The 17734-nt window shown below is 48.6% G+C and overlaps 1 protein-coding gene across 5 annotated transcripts in view; it reads right to left on the bottom strand.

Moving 5' to 3' along the window:
• PLEKHG5 (pleckstrin homology and RhoGEF domain containing G5) overlaps positions 1 to 17734 on the bottom strand; it is a 102419-nt gene that overhangs the window by 52344 nt on the left and 32341 nt on the right. The window contains exon 1 of one of the 5 annotated variants that reach the window (XM_048518715.1): positions 11088 to 11332. The exons of the other annotated variants lie outside the window; for them this stretch is intronic. Within the exon in view, the coding sequence (XP_048374672.1) occupies positions 11088 to 11162 (75 nt within the window). The 5' untranslated portion in view covers positions 11163 to 11332. Of the gene's footprint in view, positions 1 to 11087; positions 11333 to 17734 lie in introns of those variants that run through there. 5 annotated transcript variants of the gene reach the window in all.

Below are 17734 nucleotides of genomic sequence, written 5' to 3'. Positions count from 1 at the left end.
CGTCTGGTCACATTCCGTTTAAGAAATGTGAATGCTGTCTCTCTGGGAACTAGCTCGGGGCGGTTCACAACACAAAGTAGAACTCATAGAAACAGAAAAGCATTGAAATTAACAAACCATTAAAACCCTCGCTGAATAAAAACACAGGATACAAAAGCACACAGAAACCGACAGCATAAAACAACACGACCCAGAAATTGATACAAGCACAAGATCCCAGAGCATAAAGACATTCGGTATAAAAGTTTGCTTGAATCATTCTGGGACCGATGCCCCCAGAGCGTGTGCAAAGTTCCTTTAGGAAACAAAACACATCTTTGCCATTTCACAGATGCCTCCCTCAGAATGGCAGAATCTCTGTGGATGACTAACTTGGAAAATTAATAATGTTTTTAATCTGCCAACTGAGTATTTTCATATATGAAGCTGCTTTATGCTGAATCCAACCATTTGAGAGCCAGCGTGGTGTAGTGGTTAAGAGCAGGTGCACTCTGATCAGGAGAACCGGGTTTGATTCCCCGTTCTGCCACTTGAGCTGTGGAGGCTTATCTGGTGAACCAGATTAGTTCATGCACTCAAACACATGCCAGTTAGGTGACCTTGGGCTAGTCGCAGTTCTTCGGAGCTCTCTCAGCCCCACCTACCCCACAGGGGTAAGCCCCTTTGTAAGCCCCTTTGAGTCTCCTTACAGGAGAGAAAGGGGGGATATAAATCCAACACGACTTCTTCTTCCAAGGTCAGTACCATATTCTGAGACCGGCACTGGCTGTCCAGAGTCTTTCTCTTCACATACCATATCCTTTCAACTGCAGATGCCTGGAACTGAACTTGGGACCGTCTGTATGCCAAGGAGATGCTCTGCCACTAAGCTATGACCCCCTACCCAAGCGGGGTTGTCTGGATCACCTGCACAGGGGCTGGCATGACAGCGTTCACACATGCCTCTTCTCCCAAAATACCATGCACAACGGCACCAGCTTCATTCGGCAGCATAGCATTCATACCTGAACGCTACTTTAAAGCGGATGCCACCTCCATGTGAGCGACGGCTTAGTCACGTGTGTCGCCCTGTGACTGACATTCCTGGCTGGTATGACATCATCTGAGTGTGACAACTGGCTGAGATTCTGGTCTGACCAGAGCAGACATCTGCCATTTCTACCATGCTGCAAGCTAGTGGCACTTCCGGAAAGCAAATTGTCAAAAGGAAGTTTTCTTCATGACCAAATTGCCATCTTGAGAGGCGCCAACTGGAGGCAGCCTCTTGCCCCTTCTAGCAGCTCTGGCAATATCAGAAGTTGCGGGCTTGGAATCAGGGAGTATTCCAAATCTAATCTTCAACGCCTGGTGGGGCTGGGGTTATTATGGGTTATTGCCATGGAGATCGAAGGTAATATTGCTGATTTCCAGGCAGGGACTGGGCAGAATTTTGTTCCAAGTCTAGGAAAACATGAGCCAAGCCCTTCTGCGCATCACAAAGTTCTCGGCAAGGGCAGCCCAAGGCCATGCTTGATGCACACGCACATAAGAAAGAGGTGGTAGAATGCTGAGATAGAATGACACCCCAGCGTGGTACAGTGGCTAAGAGCGGTGGACTCTAATCTGGAGAGCCAGGTTTGATTCCTCACCCCTCCACCTGAGTGGCAGAGGCTTAGCTGGTGAACCAGATTAGCTTGTGCACTCCCACACATGCCAGCTGGGTGACCTTGGGCTAGTCTCAGTTCTTTGGAGCTCTCTCAGCCCCACCTACCTCACAGGGTGTTTGTTGTGAGGGGGGGGGGAAGGGAAAGGAGATTGTAAGCCCCTTTGAGTCTCCTTCCAGGAGAGAAAGGCAGGGTATAAATCCAACGCTGCTTCTTCATTTGGCGTCAGGAATTAGAGCCTGTTTTTATATGGATTTTGCTGGCCTTAGCCACAGGGTTCCCCTCTTGGCCAGTTTCAATTCTGGGGAAAGAAGGAAATCCAGCCGGGCATTTCTCGCTCTCTGTCCACAAGCGAGTGTTGGCGTAAAGGGACAGGGCGTCACATTGGGGCGGGAAGTGAGCTTGCATTTTTGGAACAGTCTGTGCATGAGCATGGCACAGACCGTGCCAGAACACTAAACCACCCCGTGGAGCAGAAACTCTTCACAAGAAGAAGGCCAAACAAGAGTAGAATGTGAGCCTCTCCCCTCCCATCAGACCCAGCCTACTTTGCAGGGAGGGCAGTTTCTACAACACCAATGGCAGAACCCTAGGTAGGTAAGCAGGGTTTGGGGCGGGGAGGAGGGGGGGCAGCGCGGAGGTACTGTATAAAGCACTCTTCTCTGCTCAGGAGTATTTTTTTTTAAAAGAGGGATTTACCTTTGGGGGAGGAGCTCTGCATGTGGCCAGAGACATCTAGAAACAAACAGCTTGTGCATTCCGAATTGCCACTTCCACATAACTGATAAACAGCTGGGAGAGACCCTGGTTTTTACTGGTCTTTCTGCCTCAACTGGAAGCAGAGATGAGCGCTTGGCACAAGGGGGATACCCCCCAGATGCCACTCCCCACCCACCCGCATCATCATTTCAATGGGGTACGATTACGGTTGCCGAATGTGAATAGGAACATTGCTGGCTGCCAACTCCAGGTTGGGAAATTCCTAGTGATTTAGGATGCAGCCTGATCTTTGCAGTCTGGAGATTGGTTGCCATTCTGGGAGAACTCCAGGCCTCCCCTGGAGAATGGCAGCCCAAAAGCCAGCCCTAAAACTGTTCAGGAAAAGGAGTGCACATTTCCTCTCCTCACACTGAGGACCCAGCCTGCCTTCTTGACTCTCACCCATCTGTGTGTGTGTGTGTGGAAAGTTCAGAAGGAGTGACTCAGAGTGTACCCAGCTGAGGAAGTTTTGCACCTGGATCTGACAAGCTGGGACACGGCCATGTCACACAGGGTGACCTCTGGAAGGGACGCCTCCGGGCTTAGCTGACCGCCACCGATGATCACGGCTGAAGAAATGCTCTCTCATCTGCTTGCGGTCCCCAGTCAGCAACAAGGGGCAGATCAGTTTAGCCAAGAAGAAGAAGCATTTGGATTTATATCTTCACTTTCTCTCCTATACGGAGACTCAGAGGAGCTTACAATCTCCTTTCCCTTCCCCTCCCCCCCACAAAAACACCCTGTGAGGTGGGTGAGGCTGAGAGAGCTCCAAAGAACTGCGACTAGCCCAAGATCACCCAGCGGGCACGTGTTGGAGTGCACAAGCTAATCTGGTTCACCAGATAAGCCTCCACAGCTCAAGTGGCAGAGCAGGGAAGCAAACCCAGTTCTCCCGGTTAGAGTGCACCTGCTCTTAACCACTACACCATGCTGGCACCCAACGCAACAATGACAGAAGGAACACTGTTTGGAGGCACCACTTCCTCCCTCCCTGCATCCACGTTTCAAGCCATGTGTGATTATTTATTTCAGTTTACAAAGTGTATATCCCACCTTTCCACCCTCACAAGGACCAGCAAGGTTAATAATTTTAAATGTACACAGTAAAAGGCCATTTCCAAAACCACAACCAACAAAACAACAACAAAACCAGTAATTTATCACTGAAGCAATCAAAGCCAAAGCTAAATATAAGTGCAGACGTAACAAGTTATCTGAAGACGTGTGTGTGCTCAAGGAAGGAAGTTTATATCAAGAAGAACATGTCGTTGATTTTAAAGGTGCCACTGGACTCAAACACTTTTCTATAAAAACAACAATTCAAGCGTTTAAAACAACTGTGATACGTTCAGGGGCAAGCAACACAACTCCCACTCACAACCGGGAAGCAAAAGTTGCAACATTGTCCCAGATACACTTTCCTAACCCTGATACCTAACATCTTAGCCAAAGCATGTGGGGGTTTAATCAAATAGATTTTCATAAAATTGCCCAGATATCAAAACAATAATTCTGAAGAATTAGGGGACATGTTCTCCACAATGTCCAGACAGGTCACCGTTGGCACAACCTTTGCAAAGCATCCTCTCTTTTTTTACATAATACTTTTTATTAATTTCCTTCTTTAAAAAACACACTGAACATAAAACATACATGAAACCATTGAAACACATAAGACATCAACAAATATTAACATGTAACAAGTAACAAATGGCCCACATTTACAGTTACCCAAACATAATCTATCCTACCCCAACTATCCATAACAATAACACATAATTCAATACATCTAAATCAAATTTTGTGCCGCAGAGAGGAAGGAACGCCGCTACTTAATATTATGGATGCCACCTATGGGTTTTGCACTCATGCTCAGGAGGAGGAGGAGGAGTTTGGATTTATACCCCACCTTTTTCTCAAGGTGGCCTACTCAAGGTGGTTTACAAGCTCCTTTCCCTTCCTCTCCCCACAACAGACACTTTGTGAGATAGGTGGGGCTGAGAGAGTTCTGAAGAACTGTGACTGACCCAAGGTCACCCAGCAGGAATGTAAGAGTGCGGAAACACATCTGGTTCACCACTGGTTCACCAACCTCTGCCACTCAGGTGGAGGAGTGGGGAATCAAACCCAGTTCTCCAGATTAGAATCCACCTGCTCTTAACCACCACACCACGCTGGCAGAGCAGTTTTCAACAAATCCGGGGCACCTTTTAAAATCAAGGGAATACGATTTTCCAGCCATTAATCAAATATGCAGATGAAATATTCCATTTGCTCTGTTCAAAACTAATGCTGACCAGTGAGCATTCTAGCAAGGAAGCAGATTTGGGGCGGGGGGGGGGGGGGGGGGCTGGCCTGAATCACTGAAGCCCAACCCTCAGTTGGGTGCCAGCCAGCCACCATAAATTTGAACCAGGGTCATGGAGGGACCAGCTGCCTGGGTGCTCTATGACTTGGCAGCACACTGCAAATCGTACCAAACTAGGCCCCCTCCTGGCTTCCATTCCAATTATTTCCACGAGGCCAGAGTTGGGAGAAGACGTAGCTGAAGGCGGTCAACAGCCACACTGCCAGATAGCCGTGCTGGCTGCAACCTTTGAATGAACGGCTCGACGATGCAAGTCAGCGGCTGGCCCACAATTGCGTCACCGCTCTTCCCTACAGCCGACGGCAGGCGGAGCCAAACAGGGCCGAGTGGCAGCACCTGACAGTGACAGGTCAAGGTCAAACAGAGGGGTCAAACACACCATCAGCTGCCAAGGACTGGGGAGGTGGAATGTAGGAGGGGCATTTAACAGCTCAATCCCTTAAAAAATGAGAAAGCCTCTTTCTAACACCAGTCAATGGAGCAGCCCCGTCTAAACTGGCCGGAGATGGCTCGCTAGGATCTCCGGAAGTCCCTTCTGCAACCCACCGACATCTGTTATTGGAGATGCTGGAACACTGGCTTTGGCAGCACAGGAGATACTGCTGGCTAGGACCTCATACATCTAGGGAAGACTGCTCCGCCCCCAATGGGGAGTCAACCTGTGGCTCTTGGGCACGTGTATTTGCACAATGCACATACGTGGCATGCGTTTCTAGCAGCATATGAAGAAGCCGCCCTGTGGGGCAGGAGGACCCCTCCCCACAAGTGGCGGTGAAGCTCCTGGTGGATGTGTGTGAATCCTACGATGTCCTGGGTGGGAACTTAACAAAACGCGGCTAGAAGAGCTTCCTAGTTTTCAGGTTTCTGCTGAGAACCACAGGGATAGAGGGGGCTAAACTACCATCTTTCCAGTCCTGCAGAGTGGGTCAGCCTGGGGATGTACTCAACAAAAGTCTAAATAATAACAGATTCTCCCATTCGCCAGCCCCTCCAGGGAGCAGGAAGTGCCTCATCCAATGAAGGTGAAAGCTTCAGGAAGCCTCGCTGTCTTGTGGCCCAGCAGTGAGGGTGTCAGGCTAGGATGGGGGAGACCCAGGTTCAAATCCGAGCTCTGCCACGGCAGCTTGCTGGGTGACCTTGGGGAAATCTCTCTCTGAGCCAACACCACCTCCCATGGTTGTTGTGAGAACAAAATGGAGGAGAGAACCCGTAAACCACCTTTTGCTTCCTGGAGGAAGGGCGGGATACAAAATCAATAAAATCACACCAACTGAGTCGGCTGTGCGGAACCATTCAATAGAGTAGGGCCAATCGAGGGGGGGGGAGAGAGCAGTTTGGGATAGTGGTTAGACAAGAATGTGGGAGGTTTGGGTTCCAGTTCTCCATTCTGCCATGAAGTTCAGTGAGTAATTTTGGGACAGTCACTCTCTCAACTTAACCTTCCACACAGGGCTGCTGTAGAGCATAGGTGTCAAACTCGCAGCCCTCCAGATGTTATAGACTTCAGTTCCCATCATGCTGGCAGGGGATGATGGGAACTGTAGTCCATAACATCTGGAGGGCCGCGAGTTTGACACCTGTGCTGTAGAGTTAAAATGGGTTAGAGCAGTGATGGCGAACCTATGGCACGGGTGCCAGAGGTGGCACTCAGAGCCCTCTCTGTGGGCACGCGCAAACAGAGTCACCCCCCCCCCCCGGCTCGATTATTAGCATTAAACCTAAGACCTAGTTTTGGGGAAGCAGTGTAGGTAACCCTGTTAAGCGCCATTAAACCTCACTGATTTTCATGCGAAAAACTAAAGCGCGATCCTTTACCTGGGAATAAGCTCGGTTGCTGGCAATGGGGCTTGCTTCTGAGTAAACCCTCCTAGGGTTGTGATTCACCCGTTGGAAGAGTTGCACGGTTGCTTCAAAGCAAAGCCACTGACTACCACCAAGCTTACTCCTGAGTAATGCTCGCCTCGGAGCCAACCGTTTTTCCTAAACTAAAACCTCAGTATTCAGGTTAAATTGCTGTGTTGGCACTTTGCGATAAATAAATGGGTTTTGGGTTGCAATTTGGGCACTCGGTCTCGAAAAGGTTCGCCATCGCTGGGTTAGAGAATCCTGCATAATGCTAGTACTTCCTGGAATGGAAGATGGGATAAAAATGTATAGATAAGGACAGATGGAGTGTCTCTGGGTTTTTTGAAAATGTTAATAATCCTAACCCCAATTCACAGATTCCCAGTTCCCACAGCCACTTATACCCAGTCGCAGCTGTGTACCTTGAACATCATACAGTCAAGCATCGTGGGGGAGAGCCTTGCGTTCACATGCCAGCTTATAACATGCGATTCCCCCACTGCTGGGATAGGAAGAACAAGCCGTTCTGCACATTAACTGTTCTGACCTGCAAAGAGATTTTTAACTCTGTCCCAAATATGGTCATTCAAACCCTGCCGGACCAAGTGTCCCATGGCTACGTTTCCACAAAAGAGCATTTGACCAGACGCCAGGCCTCTTCCCCAGAAACCCCTGTTCTTCGCATCACAAAGATACCAACAGAGTCCAATTTCCCACTGGTTGGCCCGGGTAAAACAAAATGCCCTTCCTCTGTGTTTCCCCACTTGCAATGTGTAGTTAGAACTAGTAATGATTCCCAACGCAAACTCCAGAATCTACTCCCGAGAATGTGCAAAGGGCCCTTTGCTCACCACTGAGAGCATCTTCAAGGATTGTGGTTTTCAGAGCAGCACGGGAGCAGGTGCCACAGAGAGAAACACATCTTGCTGTGACGTGCCTCTGAAGATGCCAGCCGTAGGTAAGAGTAAACGTTAGGAGCAAAAAACTACAAGCCATGGACATCCAGGCCAAAAAAAGAACATGGCAGCCCGGTCATTGGCTGTGAAAGTCTTCTACAGTACACCAAAGCAGGTACCTTTTAGGAAGGTTGAGGGGAGGCAATTTCCCCCATCCCAGGATTTCCCACGTGCATTCTTATCACTGGCTCCACCCACTGAAGCCAATTGTGTGGTCCATCTTACAAACCGTGGAAAAATGACCCAGCACGAATCATCACCAGTGTTCATGGCACATGTGGTTACATGGAAAGCTATTTTGTGAAAATAGTCAAAAGTCCCGGTGGCTTTGGCAAAGCATTAGACAAATCAAAAGGCCAAAAAGCAAAACTGGACAAAATTATTCGCATTGTAATTGATGTGCTCCTGTTCCTAGCATCAAATGGTCTTCCTAGCATCAAATGGTCTTCAAAATGGAGCAGCAGTGGCGTAGGAGGTTAAGAGCTCGTGTATCTAATCTGGAGGAACTGGGTTTGATTCCCCACTCTGCCGCCTGAGCTGTGGAGGTTTATCTGGGGAATTCAGATTAGCCTGTACACTCCCACACACGCCAGCTGGGTGACCTTGGGCTAGTCACAGCTTCTCGGAGCTCTCTCAGCCCCACCTACCTCACAGGGTGTTTGTTGTGAGGGGGGAAGGGCAAGGAAATTGTAAGCCCCTTTGAGTCTCCTGCAGGAGAGAAAGGGGGGATATAAATCCAAAATCTTCTCTTCTTCTTCCTTTTCAAGGTTGTCACAAGAATCCACATACGCTTGCTGTGACTTGTGTTTGAAAAAACGAGCCAATTTTCTGAAGTTGCCAGCTCTTTCAGCAAACCCCAATTCGACTTTAAAAACATGTTGGATAACTTTAAAAAAGGGGAAAGGGTCTGACTTGCCAAACATCACTCAGAACAAGACAACAGACCCCATAGTTCAGAAAGTCCATGAAAAAATCTTGAGGGAGACTATGGCGGATTCCGCATGGGACCAAAACAGTTGTGTGAAAACGGTGTAAAATGGTTTAAGAGGGTTTACACCATTTTCACGCCATTTTCACACCGCTGTTTTTGGCCCATGAGGAATCTGCCTGTGTCTGCAAAATACTTCACTGTCGCGTTTGATTGTACTCCTGCTATACCTCGCTGTTCGCAGATGATTCAAATCCTTTGTTTTATGAAAACTGAGTGGGAAGTGTTAAATAAAGAAGGAAAGTTTCCTTGAACAGAATGACATGAGAAGACTGGAGACTATATTGCTAGTCAAATTCTAAGGAAACGTAAGTAATGTTGAAGTAATGACAATGGATCCAATTGGGCGGGAATTCACAAAGAAGTGCTGGCAAAAATTCCAGAAAAAATTAATCGCCTAGTTCACTCGCTTGACCTAAAAGGTGTTCATGCATCCCATCTATTTTGAACTATGTGAGAGTATTGGGGGTGGGGGGGAGTGTGTGTGTGTGTATCATCTGCAATACAATGGGAAATTATGAAGACATACACAGACAGTAACTTAAAGGAAACCAGCCAGACGTGGTGGTCGGCTAAGTCAGAGGTTGTGAGTACCCTTAAAATAACCCTGAGTAAAGTAGCTCAAGGATTGGACAAAATTAAAGGTAGAAGTTTTCCTCCCAAACCTACATTGGATGAAGCGAGTCTTTTTACATTTAATAATGTATGTTAGGTTTATTCTGAATCTGGTAAATATGGAACTGTATTTTCAGAGAGATTAACTGTGCAGTTACAGATACTCAGAAGAGTGACATCATACTGAATGGATCAGTCTCCTCGAGGAAGGCTGGATCACTACTTTATAGTGACTGCAAAATCCTGGCTTTGAAGATTGGCTTGAAGACGCAACAAATATCCCCCCCCCCCCCAATGTCTGCAGAGGAAACGTTACCAAAAAGAAGATCCAAGAAAAAGAAGATGGCAGAGAATTTGCAAGCGACGAGTCCTGTGCATTTTCAACAGAAGAGCCTATCTTGATAAACGGTTCTTGGTTCTATAGAAACACACTTCTCTCTATCTCACTGTGAGGTCAGAATTTCTGTAATTGCCTAAATTGTGCTTGGAGTCTTTGCAACTGCGGTGGATTCTTTTGGCCTTCAGGCATTTGCCTTGGCTAACCAATAAACATGGCCATTAATCTTCTAGATTCTAGAATAAAGAGTTTGGATCTATTGGGGTAGTTGGCTCCCCTCACTAGAGTTTAAATTTCCCCCAGCCAAGCCCATTCTCTCCCACATTTCAATCTTACTGGAATACTGCCGGCTCGAGCTTTCAAGAATTCTTGTTTCAGGGGCATGCGTCCCTTCACGGGCTCCTCTCCTTTCCAGCGTTCTCGCCACCAAATGACTCCCACCATGCACCTGAGTTCATGAAAGTCTGTCTTTTTAGCATCTAACATATAAGTCTGGCTATGAACTTCCTCGGGGTCCTGACATCAAAAAGAATTCTGGGAGGAATTCATAGAAAACGGATGGAGAAGAGAATGCAAAAGCCTAATTATTCATTAACAATTCACACCATTGATTCTGTCCTTGAAAAGAGATGTTGACTACATATGCATATTCTAAACACTGATTATACATGTATGGGTGTGTGGATATATATGTGCGTGTGTGTGTATATGTATGTGTATATATGTATATCTATATGTATACATGAGTGCATATGTATATGTTTGTGTGTATAAATACATATATGTGTGTATAAATACATATATACAGATGTATATATGTATATATATGAGTGTATGTATATATGTGCATGTATATATGTCTATAAGTGTGCATGTATAAATGTATAAACACATTGTGTGTATAAATACATATATACAGATGTATATATGTATATATATGAGTGTATGTATATATGTGTATGTATATATGTGCATGTATATATGTCTATGTGTCTATACACACATACATACATGAAAAAATATGTACATAATATAAGGGGGCGCCATTTTTTACTTTTGCCCCCCTTTTTAAAAAAATGTAGATCCGGCCCTGCATACGCAGGGTCGGTCTCCGGATCCGCCATCCTGGCATCTTTCTGGATGTGGTTCCTTCACCCTCCCTGGGTTTGAAAATCTCCCCAGCCCCGACTGCCCACCAGAAGGGGGCGAAAGCCCAGCAGCATCCCGCGCCCCCTCCCCAATTCCCGAGGATGCCAGCCTAGCCCAGACCCAAGCAGGGCAGGGAGAGCCATTCCCGCCGCAGCCTCGACCCGGCGGCGTCCCTTGGCCGCAGCGCGCCGCTTCGGAGCTCCGTGCGCCCAGCAGCCGTGCCCTTCGGGATGCCAGCCCCGCTTGCGCGCCAACCTACACGCGCTTGCCCCAAACCCAGCTGTGCCGCCGGATCTCTGCGAGTGGGCTCCGGCACCGTCGGCTCTGCCATCCGGCGCCATGGTGGAGCTCCCCTGGCCACTCCAGCCATGCCTTCCCTCCCCGTCCCCGTCGCAGCCTCCGCTTGGCCGCAGCCCGCCGCACTCACAGCTTGCAGGAGGCCGTCGGGGGGGGCTCCTCGCCCCTCGCCCAGCGCCTTGAAATCGCCCAGGCGCTGCCTCATGGCCGCTGCCGCTGCCGCTGCCGCCTCCGCCGGGGCCGGCCTCCAGGCGCCCCGACAGTCCCGCCCCGCCGCAGCCCAGCCAGACGGGCCAGACAAAGCCACGGTCAAGCCCGACGGGCGGGCGCGGGAGGACCGGCGGACCCTACCACTTTCCTCCCGAGGAGACGCCGCCGGCCGGAGCGTACCATTGGCCCGCCGCGCCACAGCAGCCGCAGTGGCCAAGAGCCAGCGTAGCAAGGGCAGCGGGAAAGGAAGGGGCGCGGGGCCAGACCCGGAGACCGCCAAGCGGCGCCCCCTTCCCCGGTTCTAGTGGCTTTAGACTGCCTTTCCCTGGAGCCCAAAGCCAGTTTTGCACAGGCGCGCCTGAACCGGAGAAGAAGAAGTTTGGATTTACACCCCACCCCCCTCTCCCCCCTGTAAAGAGATTCAAGCATTTAACAAACTCCTTTTCCCGTTATCTCCCCACAACAGACACCTGGGGAGGCAGGTGGGGCTGAGAGAGTTCTGAGAAAACTGTGACCCGCCCAAGGTCACCCAGCAGGCTTCAAGCGTAGGAGCAGGGGAAACACATCTGGTTCACTAGATAAGAGTCCACAGCTCTTGAAGGAGTGGGGAATCAAACCCAGTTCTCCAGATTATCCACTGCTCTTACGGTAACACCTACACCAGGGGTAGGGAACCTGCGGCTCTCCAGATGTTCAGGAACTACAATTCCCATCAGCCCCTGCCAGCATGGCCAATTGGCCATGCTGACAGAGGCTGATGGGAATTGTAATTCCTGAACATCTGGAGAGCCGCAGGTTCCCTACCCCTGACCTACACCATACACCTTTACAATGACCATGAAGTGAAATAGACTAATATGCAGCCTTCTTAACATTACGAAGTGAAATAGTGTAACAGACTTCCCTCTATGATACAAATCTGAAGATGCCGGCCACAGATGCAGGCAAAACGTTAGGAAGAAGATCCACCAGACCACGGCCACACAGCCCGGAAAACCCACCACAACCAGTTGAATCCGGCCTGCCGTGAAAGCCTTCGACAATACACTAAATACAGGAATCAAGCTATAGCAAGTGCTGAGTCAAACAGTTTGGAAATTGACTAGGGGACAGCTACGTCTACAAGAGAGGGTTGTGACCTCTGAAAATTGACAATATGCAGACTATGTGAAGAAAGAACGGATTATCCAAGAATGAAGCATCACCGAGAGTCGCAGATTGCCTGGTGACAGTCGCCTAGAATTGCAGTTTGTATAATGTATAATGACTGCACATTAGTCTATTTCACCTAGAAACTGACAAGTCTACCCAGAATATTTGAAGAAAGAATGGAAATGTATAGAATTGTATAGAAATGAAGCGTCACCTAGATTTGCGGTTTGCCTGGTTCTCCCTCTCCCTTCCAAAACACCAAGCAAAGCTGTCTTCAAAAGTAAGGTGATCGCCCTTCCATCCGTCTTCCCATCCAAAAAAACACAAAGCCTCAAGAGATTTGACATTCTCAAAAAAAAACCCCAAAACCCTGTTGGCTTTCAAATCTGTGCAAAATTTGGTTTCTGTTGGTGCATAAACTGTGTGCTGATCAATGGGCAGATGCACCATCTGGAGCCTGCGTTTGTTACAGACAAGTTGTCTTATGGGCGGAACTGTGGCTTAGAGGTAGAGCATTTGCTTTGCGTACAGAACATCCCAAACTCAATCCCTGATATCACCACTTAAAATGTAGCAGGGGGCATAAAGCAACAAATGCTCCTTTGGACCAGAACTTCAGACCTCAAAAGGTGCAGAGTGCAGGGGTGTACCGCCCAGGGGGACATATGGGGTCACACGTCCCCAGGCTGTGGCCATTTTGACGAGGAAATCTCCCCCCACACACACACACACACGGTCCATACACTGACTGGTGAAAAAAAATTTGGTCATAGGGGGTCAGAAAACTCAGATTTTGCACCAGGCTGCATTTTCCCTAGGTGCGCCTCTGGTTGAGTGTGCCACTGACTTCTTCAATGCTCCTTTCACCTGACTCTACTGCTCTTCTTGCACATCCCTGCGTATTTGACTAGTCACCCTGACACAAGCTTTTTCACTCCACGGGCAATTCCTTCTTCTCTATATCTGGCACATACTTTGTGATTAATAAACAGAAAGAGCGAGTGGCTGCATGCAAATCTGTGAGAGCATCACACCTACCAGCTGATGCCGTGGGGTTATTATGAGAGGAGGAATCCCAGGTGCACTCGAGGCAGAGAACAAGAGGCCCTGGCGGTCGGGTGCCCAGAGACTGCTAAACAACACAGTAGAGTTTTCCCAAAGCATATGCCATGAGGGGTAAATTGATTCTGTAATTAAGGGCACGAGAGAGATAATCCAGAAAGGAGGCTGCCTGCTGCCACTCTGCAGGATTACCTGTGGTAGCCTTGCTACTTTACAATTAGGCTGTATTGTAGGTTGGTAAGTCTGGGATACCTCTTACTCTGTTTCAGGGGTAAGAGTAAAGCATGACTTTTAATTTTGGGGGGGAAAGAGGGGGAACTGTACTTCTGCGAATGAGGCTAAGCCAGTGATGGCGAACCTTTTCGAGACCGAGTGCCCAAATTGCAAACCCAAAACCCACTTATTTATCACAAAGTGCCAACATGGCAATTTAACCTGAATACTGAGGTTTTAGTTTAGAAAAAAGCAGTTTGCTCCGAGGCGCGCGTTACTCGGAGTAAGCTTGGTGAAGCAACCGTGCAACGCTTCGAACGGGTGAATCATGGCCCTAGGAGGGTTTACTCAGAAGCAAGGCCAGCCTAGATGTGTGTGGGGGGGAGGCGATTTTCCGCTCCCCCACATGACGAACTCTGTGCACGCGTGCCCACAGAGAGGGCTCTGAGTGCCACCTCTGACCCCCGTGCCATAGGTTCACCACCACTGGGCTAAGCGATTTCTGATGGAGAATTGCCCATATCCTCACCATATTATGATTACCACGATTCTTTTCAGATCTTTTGTTTCAGAATCTGTGACTGGAGAGCTGCAGAAATTTTTGTTCCTTCATTTGAAGAGCCGCTGCCTGGCCTGCAGAAGGGCCCAGATTTAACCTCCAGCATCTCCAGATGAAAAGAAGAAGAGTTTGAATTTATACACCGCCCTGAGCTCTCCGGGGGAGGGCGGTATAAACATCTAATAATAAATAAATAAATAAATAAATATCCCACCTTTCTCTCCTGTAAGGAGACTCAAGGTAGCTTACAAGCTCCTTTCCCTTCCTCCCCCCACAACAGACACCTTGTGAGGCAGGTGGGGCTGAGAGAGTTCTGAGAGAACTGTGACTAGCCCAAAAGGCATGTAGGAGTGCGGAAACACATCTGGTTCACCAGATAAGCTTCTGCCGCTCAGGTGGAGGAGTGGGGAATCAAACCCAGTTCTCCAGATTAGAATCCACCTCCCCTTAACCACTATACCACGGTGGCTCAAGGCAATAGGGGATGTGAAAAACCTCTGCCCAAGATTCTGGAAAGCCGTTGCCAGTCTGTGTAGCCAAGACTGACTCTGATGGACCAATGGCCAATATAAGGCAGAGACATGTGTGTTCACATGTATATGTGGGTGTGTTTGTGGATTATCCTCCCTGAGCATGTGGCAAGAGGAATGTCTTTGGGCGTTGCCAGCTAAGCTGGAACCCTCTTAAGCAATGAAAGGAAAAAAGACTTTCCTCTGTCGTTTTCAAGAGCCCCACAAAGGCATTATGGTCAGAGGAGAGGGAAGAATTCCAGCCACTTGAGGCCTTCTCCATTTCAGACTAAAATAAGACATTTTTCTGCATCTCCTCCTTGAAGCAGGCAAAGGCAATCCACCCACCCCATCATACCAGATTCTCCCACCATTCCTCAGGACTTCATAGCCCAGGAAGCAAACACAGCTAGCGAGTGCTGCCATCTTGTGGCTGATGGTGGAAGTGCTACTGCCAAAGCAGAATGCAATTGGGGGAGAAGGGCGCATGCCCTGGGCGGAGTCTGGAGTGGTCTGAAAAGTGGACATCCAAGATAATAAGATATACTGACAGCTAGTGAATAACACTAAATCATAAAATGTAATGAATGACTAAGATTCTTTTTAATGGTGGTGGGAAACCATTTAATGGTTGGGCTCGGAGGCTTAGTGAGGTCAGTAGGCCAGGCAGCATGGCACCAACGCAGCTTCTAATTGGTCCTCTGGCCTGCAGAAGAGGTGTTCTTTTTTAAAAAAAAAAAAAGTAAAAATATCAAGTGACCAGTTCTATTTATTTATTTATGCCCCACTTTCTTCGTAAAGCGGCTTGCAACATTATTCTTCCCTCTTTCGTTCTGTCCTCAAAACAACCCCTGGGAGGTAGGTTAGGCTGAGAGAGAGCTATACTCTGTCTCAGGAAAAGATGTTAGTATAGTCAGTTGAGGTGCCGTGGTTGAGAAAATGGTATGCTTCCGCATCAGAATATAGTCTAGAGCAAATTTGAGAATTATCATTCATTTTCACATGCTGCCTCGTCAAAACCATTATTTTGTGCCTTATTGAACATGGCACTTTAATACAAGACTGAATGCCAGCATGTATTTTTACTCTCAAATGGAGGGGGAGGGGGAGCAGGGCTAGGTAGGCACTAGGACCCAGGCGGGACATTCTACAACGAAGAAGATCTGGCATGTTGAGTTCTGTGGTGGAGGAATACATCACCCTACATCTTTTTCTGAGACAGACTATACCAGCCCAAGAAAACCCATTAAGCTTCTGTGGCAGAGTAGGGATTAGAACCTGGGACTCCCAGATGCTCTCATCACTATGCCATTCTTCCATTCGCACAGAGTCCTTTTGTTAAGCCTCACTCTTTTGTATAAGAAGCTGGCCCTGAAGGGATTCTCATTCCTCTGGGCGGTCCTTGGTATCCGTTTCTTCCTTACACAATCCAGCTCCTAATCTCCGTAAACACCGCTCGCTGGCTGTGCCTGAACTAATTGCTGCTAGCAATGCAGCCAGGCTCCAAGGCAAACAACCATCTCCCTTCTGGCTTTCGGGAGGATTTCCAGATCCCCAACGGAAGAAGTCAAACCACAAGCCTTGGTGATGTCTGGGCCCTCCCGCCTCACAAGCCAAGGTGGGCATTAATCACAGGGAAATGCCTTCCGCTGCCAAACGGCTGCCCTCGCCAAGGTGAACGCTGCCTCGTAAATCAGGCCGGAAGCCTCAAGTTGAAAGAACACCCGGCCTCCCAGTCCTGGTCTCAGTCTCAATGGGCCTGACTGTTCCCCGGTGATATATTGACTATCTGTTCTTGCAGAAGGAGCCGCGGGTCAGCGTGAAAGCATTTGCTGTGCCCACAGAAGGTCTTGGGTTCAATCCCCACTGTCTCCAGTTAAAAAGATCAAATGGTAGGCTGACAACTACCAGCCAAGACTCTGGAAAGCCGCTGCCCGTCGGGGTAGACAGTCCTGACTTTGACAGACCGAAAAACAGCTTCATGTGTGTTCCGTGGAGAAAGACCTTCACTTCACATCACACTCTCAGTTTTATTCTATTTTGTTGGAACTCCTTTTTTCCTGCTCCTCTTCCAGAAGGAGCCTGAGTCTAAAGTGGGTTAGAGCTATTGGAATCCAGATGCAGCTACCTCAGGCATCAGAGAGTGACATGGAGCCAGGGCACGAAAAGTGGGAAGCCCCCTGGCCCCATGTGGATTGCTAGGCCAGCCATCATCTTAGGGCACATCTGCAGGGGCGTAACACCCAGGGGGTCATACGGGGTCAAATGTTCCCGGGTTGCGGCCATTTAGTCACACGGGGACGGAAAATCACCCCCACAACCCTCCTCCTTCCCCCTGGGTCCATACACTGGCTTCAAGACCTGGTACAAAAAAAATTGTTTGGTCATGGAGGGGGAGGACAGCCGCCCATACGGAGCGAGGGGGGGACTCAGATTTTGTACCAGGCTACATTTTCCCTAGATATGCCTCTGCACACCCAGGCCAGTGAGGAAACGCTAGACGCCCTCAGACCAGCCCCGTCTAGGGATGCCAACTCCAGGTTGAGAAATTCCTGGAGATTTTAAGGTTGCAGCCACAGGAAGGTGATATTTGGGAAGGGGAAGGACCTTAGTGGGGTCATGATGCTATAGAGCCCACCCTCCACAACAGACATTTTTGCCATGATAACTAATCTGAGTCATCTGGAGGTCAGTGATAAATATGAGAGATCTCTGGGCTCCATCTGGAGGGTGGCAACCATAACCCTATCAGTATTCACGTATCCAACCCAACATTTATCTGCTCCAACACTCTGGCCAAAACACTCCTGCAGAGCTGGTTAGAAGGTGGTGCCCCTTTCTTCTTCTTGATCGCCAGGATCAAGTTGTCAGGACTGTACCACCTTCGGAGAGGAAGATTCCATCAGGAATCTTCTCACCAGCAAATTTGACTGATCCTTTTCTTTAAAAAAAGCCACCCTGTGCTAGTCTCCATTAGAACGAGCAGCAGCAATGAATCCTATTAGTTTGTTTTTATTTATTTATATCTTACATTTCTATCCCACCAATCTCCTGAGGGACTCGAGGCAGCTC

Source organism: Sphaerodactylus townsendi, linkage group LG16 (assembly GCF_021028975.2).
Source record: "Sphaerodactylus townsendi isolate TG3544 linkage group LG16, MPM_Stown_v2.3, whole genome shotgun sequence".
Taxonomy (NCBI): Eukaryota; Metazoa; Chordata; class Lepidosauria; order Squamata; family Sphaerodactylidae; genus Sphaerodactylus; species Sphaerodactylus townsendi.
Note: the sequence above shows the minus strand (reverse complement) of the source record. Positions and strands in the feature narration are given on the sequence as shown.